This window comes from Drosophila obscura, unplaced genomic scaffold (assembly GCF_018151105.1).
Source record: "Drosophila obscura isolate BZ-5 IFL unplaced genomic scaffold, ASM1815110v1 contig_1, whole genome shotgun sequence".
Lineage (NCBI taxonomy): Eukaryota > Metazoa > Arthropoda > Insecta > Diptera > Drosophilidae > Drosophila > Drosophila obscura.
Window position 1 is genome coordinate 4,922,430 of NW_024542679.1, and position 9,357 is coordinate 4,931,786.

General features: G+C 48.6%; 1 protein-coding gene across 1 annotated transcript; it reads right to left on the bottom strand.

The window, feature by feature from the left end:
* Positions 1-6,306: 6,306 nt before the first annotated feature.
* On the bottom strand, positions 6,307-9,098 carry LOC111068524 (sodium-dependent nutrient amino acid transporter 1). The gene is made up of 6 exons (XM_022358029.2): positions 8,984-9,098; positions 8,590-8,673; positions 8,164-8,512; positions 7,019-8,092; positions 6,788-6,964; positions 6,307-6,728 (listed from the first exon to the last, which is right to left on the bottom strand). Exons 2-6 carry the CDS (start codon positions 8,659-8,661, stop codon positions 6,442-6,444), a joined length of 1,959 nt encoding a protein of 652 aa, XP_022213721.2. The 5' UTR covers positions 8,662-8,673; positions 8,984-9,098; the 3' UTR covers positions 6,307-6,441.
* Between the last annotated feature and the right edge of the window lie 259 nt (positions 9,099-9,357).

A 9,357-nucleotide genomic window follows, 5' to 3' on the forward strand; every position in this document is an offset into this window, starting at 1 on the left:
TGCCCCCTTTGGCAATGTTTGCAAATGAGCATGCCGCCATTTTCCACGTTGCACGCTGCACACTTTATTAGTTTTCATACGCGCTCATCGTACCTCTTCCGTACCTCTGGCTGCTCTCCGCCGCCCCGCCGCCCCGTCGGCATAAAGGTTCAAAAGTTTTCCGCGCCACACAGCGCCCCAGCCCCCGCATCGACCATCGTGTCAACCTATGCGCAAGTCAAATGCAAAACATGCAACTTTGGGCCCATGAAACTTTTGCAACAAAAGATGCAAATTTGCGTTGCAGCCAAAACGTGAGTCCACAGCGTGGTGGGATGGGGATGGGGATGGGGAGAGGATGGTGGAGGAGCGGGTGGCTTTTCCCGCCCGAGAGCTGTTTAACGGTTTAATTTTCCATGCAAATAATTAATGCACATTTCTGAAAATGCCCTACGCCGCTCCCCCATTGAGCCAAAAGACTTTCTTCCCTTACAACCAGAGAGGAAAGACCTGAAATTTACCCCGAGAGTAGAAATTGTAAAATAAATAGAATTTTCACATGTATTTTTTGTCATTAATCCAAACATATTTGATTTAAAAATTAAAACATTAAAGATTTTTAATGCAAAATAATTTGATATTTAAATTAAATCCATTTAATATTTAAATACAACATTTTCCGATTTTTACTACAAATGAAATATTTTACAATTATTTAAAGGTGTTTTATGCTCATTTAAAAGTGATTTATATTTAGATTAAATTTATTTAATTACTTCGTTTGTATATATGTATCTTAAAATCGAATAATTAATGTAACTATGGCAGTGAGCTATAGAGTTAAGTGCACACGACATTCGGTTTTCAGTTTTAGTTAGTTAACCTTTTTTTGGGGTGTGTATATCCTTTGGTAGGATGTCCCTGGGTGTTGCCTTTGCCTCCATTATTTAGAAAAAAAGATATGCAGCGTAGGAGCCAAAACACGTAGCAATGCACGCAATGATATATGGCGGGGGAGGGCGCTTTGGGGATATACTCCCATTTGTGTAACCCTGTGTGAACTTTCGGCATCATTTGGCAGCTGTTGAAATGCCCCCTGCCCCAGACCATGTGCTTAAAATAATCAAAGGAAGTTGTTTATGGAACGCAAAGGCTTCACCGAAAGCCAGAGACCAGAGACCAGAAGATGCTGAGCGGCTGAAGGGCGGCGGCATGTAATGTTAGTTTTATGAGCACGTGTTGCCATTTTTATGGCTTCACCCACGAAAATCCCCTATAACTCTGCAGAAACAGAAGCAGCACCAGCAGCACCAGCAGCAGCCGCAGCAGGAAGAACAAACAATGTTTTTGGGGTAAGGAAAAGCCACAACAAAGTCGTCGCATCGGAGACCAAGACTCATTGGCTCATTCAATTAGAAGAAGGCGGCAGAAGGCGTATGGCTGGAGCAGCAGCAAAACTTGCACAAATTTAAACATTACCACAGACCGCAGACAGCAGGCAGCAGGCAGAAGGCAGACCATAAGGAAATTCTTTAATATTTTGATTAGAAGTGCTTGCGGTTAGCCGCTAAATGCACTGAGAAGGCGCAGCCCAACCCTCCATAGCCTCCCCTTTCTACTCTTCTTACTATCCCACCCGCTTCTTACTATCCCCTCTCTAACCCTTCGCTGGGTCTGCCGTTTTCATATACTCTTCTATTTTGTGCTATTTGCAATGCAAAATGATTTTATTTGACAGGCATTGTGCGGTGGCAGGCTCCTCCTGTATCTCCACAGTATCCCCCAAATGTATGCGCCGTGTGTGTGTGTGTGTGTGTGTGTGTGTATGCAGGGGTTAAAATATAATTTTGTGCTCTCTTTTTTGCCGTTGCTGCTGCCGTTGCTGCTGCTGACTGTGTGGAAAAGCGGAAACGTCTGTGCCACATCCGTTTCCGCCTTGATGGTTATAACTTCTTTTTCCGGCGCTGGCCAATCAACGCTGCTGATGCTGCTGCTCTGTGGCGGCTGTGTGTGGCCAGGATTACAAACAGTACGTACGACGCCCAGAACGAGGACGAGAACGAAAACGAGAACCAGCTGTTGCTGCTGCAGCGCAGAGTTCCTTTTGTCCCACTCTGCCTGTTATTGTTGCCTGTTCTTAGCAGTGCGTTTAGAGCTTTTCGGATGTTAAACTTCTCTCTTTTCCAATTTTTTGACAGCTGCTGCTGTTGCTGCTGTTGCTGGTCCTGCCGGGGCTTAGCCTCTCTGAGACTTTTGCGAGTGTCACAAACAATAACAAGAAGCTCAGAAAACCCAAAGGTGGAAACAAACAGCAATGGGGGCAAAACAACAAGTAAACAAGGCTGGCAAGGCTGCATGGCTCCCATGGCAACAAAAGATTGAAGGAGAGCTGTGCAACACGGATATGGCAGAGTATTAAGCGATTGATGGCTTTAAAGAAGGCTTCCAGAAGGCTTCTTTGATTGAGTAATCTTTTCATAGAGAGAGAGAGAGAGAGAGGGAAATGTGGAGTAATTATCTTTTAAAGTCCATGCTTGATGGACATGCTGCATAGTAGATGGATGGATGCATGGATGGTTCTCTTAATCGGTCGAAGTCCATTCCACTCTCAATTGTGTTGTTGGGTGAATATATATTTCGGCACTTGCTTTTAAATGCCAGCCAAACAATCAGCATTCGCTCCTGTTCTGTGTCATGATGTCTGTTCTGTGTTCTGTTCTGTTTGATCTATCCATTTGCATTTGCATACCGGTTTTCCGTGACGCCATCACCTTACCTACGGATGATGTTTGCTCTCTGTACCCCACTGCAGTGCGGTGCGGTGGGGTGTGTGGCATGCAACGCTCCAGCATTCGGCCAATTCATAACAATTGCGTTTCATGTGTGTGTGTGTGTGTGTGTGTCTGTGTGTGTGCCCCGTGCAACTTGACACTCAAGTGCGCGGCCTGCCAACATATTTGCACTTGAATTGGCAGTGGGAGGAGCGGGAGAGAGTCAGCCTGCAGTTTATATGGAAATTTTTTACGTTTATTCACCAAAAAATGCACAGTAGAAGGGCCACAGTATGCATTGTATGAAAATTGCATGCCACTGGAGAAGAAGAAGGAGGAGCAGCAGCAGCAGAAGCATCCGTAGGAGGAGCCGCAGCAGCAGGAGTAGCCAGCCAGAGCCTTGGTTGGAGTTACGGCCCCACAGATGGCAATCAATTTGCCCGGATGCCGAAAGTAATTCCCTCTCTTTGGAGTCAGGCAAAAAATTCAGAATTACAGTTTGACGAGCACTGCAAACGAAGGTTAAACCAGTTTTAAAGTTCACTTTAAGAGCAGCAGCAGCAGCAGCAGCGGGCCCTCTCCTCGCCCGCTTCGAAAAAAAACTCTTTTGATGTCTTTGGGGCAAAGCATATCCGGCAGTGGCTGGGCTGGGCTGGGCTGGGCTGGGCTGGGCTGGCAGGTTCCAGCTCTTATCTGGTAGCCATAAGCGTAACCGAAAATAAAATTGTCTGGCAATTGCCGGGGAAAAACCGGGTGAAAACTGTGAGGAAATTCGACAAACGGCAATCGCGTCAAAAGTTGCATATTAGCATTTCAAACGAGCGGCAGTTAGCCGAAAAATTGCTACCGTCGAATGGTCGTCGCCAAGAAAAGTGCACCAAATTGGGCAAAGGTGTACCCAAAAAAAAAATACAAAAAACAAATACCAGGTGGCGAAAAAATGGTGTAAAAAATGGTACGGCATTTCCCCCACCCCTGACACACGAACGATTGGCGGTGGCTGCTGCACAAAAGAAAAGCCACTTAAATGCAGATTACAATAAAAGGAGTAGAGGAAGAAGATTTTTGCCAGCTCGACTTTGGCTCTCTGCCTTTTCTGGCACTGTGTATTTTCTGGCTTCTGGTTTCTGGATCCAGTTTTTAGCTTGTGTTTTTTTTTGTTTCTGCCAACAAATCAAATCGTCAGCTTCAGCTTCAGCCGCCGTGGCAACAGCCAGGCCAGCCAGTCCTTTAATGGCCACCACATGCGAGGAGGTCTCTAAAATAATTCCCTAATGCTTGTCGCAGCCATTACCAGCAGCTACGTACCCGAACCCGAACCCGAACCCTAAACCTCAACCACAACCTGTGTCTCCATCAGATGGAGGCTACAGCAGCAGCAGCAGCTCCAGCATCAGCGTCGCATGCAAAATGCAAATGTCGTCGTCGTCGTCATCGTCATCGTCGAGCAGGTGAATCACTCAAGCGGGGCACGTAGCAGCAGCAAGCAAGAGGCAGCCAGTAGATGGAGATGCAGATGGCAAAATGCAAAACAAAAATGTGTGTGCCGGGGAAAACGTCACAAAACGATTCCCGCTGCCATCACGCATCACGAGCAGCTTTTTCCTCAGCCCCAGCCCCCAGCCCCCACCCCACTGTCTGCATCGTTTGTCGCTGTCGCTGTCGCCGTTGCTGTTGCTGTCTCCGTGGCAGAATCAACACAAAATTTGTTAATTCACAAAAAATGAAATAAAAACGAAAAGAAAACTCTTGCTGAGAGCCTTAACGTTAATAAACTTTAAAAACTAAATTTCTCATGTAATTGGCGAGCTCACGAAAAGCAATTAGGTTGCTGCAAAAATTCCAGAAAAACTAGCGTAAAGAATTTCTATATTCCTGTACTCCTATAACGGGATACCAGGTTTTCAGTTTATTTTTCATTTACTTTACTTTTGATGGGTGGCCTGGCCGTTACCCTGCTCCTGTTGCTGCAACTGTCTGCTGCAAGGCACGCGCCCCCAAAATTGTTGCCTCTTTTTGTTGGCTTTCCGTTTATTGTAAATGATTTGAGCGCTTTAAGCGAAAGTGGATTTAACCCTTTGCCAGTTTAAATATTTCAGGCGCCTTTGATTGCTGGAAGGAGACGCTGACGCTGCTGTCGTTGCCGCTGCCGTTGCCGTTGCAATCTTGGCAATTTTATTTGCGCTTTAAGCAAAATTCCGGCCATGGCAAAAGTTGCCACAAAGTTATTTCATTAGCTGCAGCCGGAGCTGACACCCAAGCAGAGAGAGGTGCTCTCTAGTTGCCGAGCAGGAGCCGGATCCTGTGCAGGGCTGGCCTTCGGGGGGGCGGGTGGTGCCGACTCCTTTAAGAGGGATTTTTTTTATTAAACTTCAATGCTTGTTAGTTGCTTTGCTTGTTTGTGTTGTTGTTGTTGTTGTTTCTGCTGCTGGCCAAGTTGTTTTTTTTGCCCAGCGCTGATATTGTTTCTTGCAGCTTTCTTGCACCTTTCCCGCGTGATATCCAGAGCGTAAGCCATTTAGAAATGGCAACTTTTTTAATTTCCTCTGCCGTTGTCTTTGTGCAAAGCAGTGCAGTGCACAGCTGCACCCCCCACCCCTCCCACTCGGCTCTGCCGTTGCTGAGTGTATGCTGTAGCCCCCTCACTGCAGCGCTTGAGTGCCGTCAAGCGGCGTATACTTAATGCGTTCTGTGAGCGATGACAACAAATGAAATGTCAAGCAACCAACCGAATGGCTGACTGACTGACTGAATGAATGAATGACTGACTGACTGACTGGTATAGCCGCCTGTCCTTGACAACTAAAACACAATTTATTGCTGGAATTCGTTGGTACCCCTGCCCCATGCGACCGCTCCTCGGCAATGCCCGAAATAACTTTTAATTAAGACATTTGCAGGTCCAGAGAGCCGCCCGACATATTAATTTGCAACAACTGCCGCAGAACACACGCACACACACACACACACACAAATGCAAAGTCGAGTGTGTCTGTGTGTGTGTGAAACTTGGGAAAACAAATTGAAACTCAAATAAATGTCTGGTCGGATGCAAAGTGCAGTGCCAGAGACGTAAACAAATGCTGCATTGCTCCTAAAAAAAAAGGAGCAGGAGGAGCAGGAGGAGAAGCTGATAGAGGAAGTGGAGAAGAGGAGCATGCAGTGCAGTGGAGTGGAGTGCATGCTAATTGTTAGTTTTAAATATTGAAAATGGCTTAGATAAACTTTAAGCTCTCTGTCTCTCTCTCTGTCTCTCTGTCTATCTGTCTCTCTGTCGCATAGATTGTGCTACCTTTTGGCCATTAAAACCAATTTGTGGATGTCAGCCTCGAATGAGTAGCATAGAAAAACGTAAACATTTTCACTGCAAATTGAAATGTGAAAAATGAGAAATGAGAAAATTCAAACTTTAAGTTGGCAGGCAGCTGGAAAGTGTTTAAAATTAATATAAGACAAATACAATATCCATTCTATGTGCGTGGCAGCAGACATATTCGGTCATTCCCTCTCGCTCTCTCTTCCACTGCGGCTTAGCAGACTACCAAAACTTGAAGAGTATAAAAAAGAGAAAACATTTATTAAGTACAATGCCCTAAACACCTAAAGAGATTTTCCCACTGAAGGAATAAAGATTACAAATGATTGTTGGAATAATTGCTATATAGAGCGGGTCTCTATATACGATTCCTCTTCAGCCAAAGATGCGATCTCCCACGCTGTAGCACAGCCAGCGACGTGGCTTCAGACCTGCACTGGCACTGGCACTGGCAGTGGCAGTGGCAGTGACTTCCTTTTGGTTGCGTCGAAACATCTGATAGTCGATCAGCTGCTTGGAGTCCAATGGCCCCCAATCGGAATGGGGCTTGAGCGAGTTGCTGATGCGACACTTGAGGGTGCCCTTGGGCTGCTTGTAGTTGGCATGACAGGCCCAATAGAACAGTTGGCCAATGATGAGGGCCGAGATGCACCAGCCGAATACTGAAATGAACAGAATGGTGACTCAGGGAGGGGAGACATGTGAGAGGGAGAGCCATTACCGCGATAGGGCAGGGGAAACTCCTGTCCATTGTAGCGCAAGGGACGCATGGTGAACAGGGTGTACAGCAGGATGACAGTCATCACCAGGGGCGTGACAATGGACCAGCAGATGCGATAGTATTTCGATGTCTTGATGTTCAGCATGTACTCCGCATCCTGGCAGAGTCGCTTGGTGCCTAAAATTACGAAACAAAAGTCAGAAGTATGTCGGAAAAGGTGCGCCCACTCACCGTAGATCCAGCCGACGGCCACAAGCTCAAAGATGGCCGACACCAGGGACACAAAGGTCACGCCATGGAAGTCCAGCAGTGTTACGATGTGCTGACCCCCGGGCGTGATGTAGATGAGACCCACGGCGAAGCCGGTCAGCGAGAGGCCGACGACAATCAGCCAGAGTTTGGCGTTCACAAATCGATCCTTCAGCACGGTCATGATGCAGCTGACCATGCCCACGTTGCTGCCCACGCCCAGCATGAAGAGCATGGCGAAGAAGAGCAGCGAGAAGATCTGCGGCATCATCTTGAACTTGGCAATGGCCTCCGGATACGAGATGAATGCGAGGCCCGGTCCCGCCCTGACCACACTGCCAATGTCCTTCGTGCCAGACTCGTAGGCGAGGTTGCCCAGGATGCCAAAGATAATCACGCCCGAGAGCAGGGAGGTGAAGGTGTCCAGCGTGGTCACGATATTCGCATCCCTGTAGACATTGTGCCCGAAGCGGTTGTACGAGGAGTACATGATGATCACGCCAAAGCAGACGGCCAGCGAGAAGAACACCTGAGTGACGGCATTGTACCACACCTCCGGCTCCAGCAGCTTGTCCCACTGCGGCGTGAGGAAGTACATGACGCCGTCGTAGGCGCCCGGCAGGGTGAGCGAACGGACGAGCAGGATAAGCATGACCACGTAGGGGAACAGCGCCAGGACATACGAGGCCTTGCCAGAGCTCTTCACGCCCCGCATGATGATCAGTGTGACCGTCAGCCAGGAGAGGGCCAGCATCAGGGCCAGGCTGCCACTGGGATAGCCAATGCCGTGCTCTGCCAGCGACTGCGTCTCGTTGAGGACAATGCGCTGCAGGTAGAGCTGCGAGGATGAGCTAAAGTTCCGCGACAGCTGTCCCACCTGCGGCTGGTGTCCATCGCTGGCGGCACTCACACACCCATCGCCCCATTCCGGGCGACAGTAGCTCCAGGGCAGCACCGCCGCAAACGAGTCAAAGAAGTAGCGCAGCGTGAGGGCCATCACCGAGGCGTAGTATGTGGCCAAAACGCCCAAGGCCAAGAGCTGAGCATAGCCCACACCTGCAAGAAAGTGCAAGAAGTGTCATCACATCCAGGGCAGGGGCAGGGGAGGGGAGAGGAGCACAACTTACCCCTCATGAGGGGTGCAAAGTCAAAGACCTGCACAATGCCGCGACTGGAGAACTGGCCCAGCAGCATTTCCATGTAGTAAATCGGCTTTCCCACCACAAACAGCACCGTCAGATAGGGGATCAGAAAGGCGCCGCCACCGTTCTCCAGGGCGGTGAACGGAAAGCGCCAGACATTGCCCAGGCCCACGCTCAGAGCGATGCATGACATGAGAAACTCCAGGGAGCTGCCCCAATTGTCGCGTGACTTCAGTTCCAGATGCAGGGGCTCCTCCTCAGACGATGCCGCTGCCGATGCCAATGCCTTGGGCAGCATCGATGGCTTCAGCAGCGCCTCGCCGCTCTGTAGAGACTGGAGGGGGGTGGAGGGTTGAATACGATACAAAATTTGGAATGGGGATAAACAATGGATTTTGGTTTAGTGCTAACCGTGCTGGACTCCAGCTTGGAGACGCTGCGGCGGCTGCTCGGCGATGGGGTCTTCGCTTTCAAATCTTTCATCGTAATGTGTTGCTAGAGAAATACAAAAAGGGCACACATCAGAAAGAAAACCGAAACATAAATAAGAGCCACAGCCAGAGACATTCTCAGACACTTCTCGAGTTCAGAATTGGCGTCAGGCCGCGCTCCAAATTATTGGAATTGAGAACTGGCACAGGCACAAGTCAGGCAGTCCGGCACTGACCATGGGGCACCCGATGATCAATTTTCCAGCTGATGCAATCACATAATATGATTTCAGCATGGAACAGCGATTTATCCACAATTGGAAGGGGGCTCCAATGCCCTGCCTTTGCCCCACCAATCGACGCGGCACACTAACCTTTCAAGTATTTCTTGACTCGTATCAGATAGATATGTTTTTGCAAAAGGTTATCAATCGGCACCATGGACACCAAACGCACAAAGAGACCGCTCACGAAGACGAATGTATTAGGGGGGAGGGGGATGAAAAAACGGCACTTCGCGACTTAAACAAATGTCTTGCGGGACGGCAGAAAAGAGTTTTTGTATTCCCCTCTCGCACTTTACACAAAAATAAAACACTGCCCGATGAAGAACCGTTCCTTGCACACGTTCCGTTTTGTGCTCGCGTTTATCTGAGATTCTCTCGCTCGGGCTTATCTGTGCTACGATCTGCCGCTACGCTAAGCTGAGGTTCTATTTGGATATTGGTTGTCCACTTTGGATTTCCTT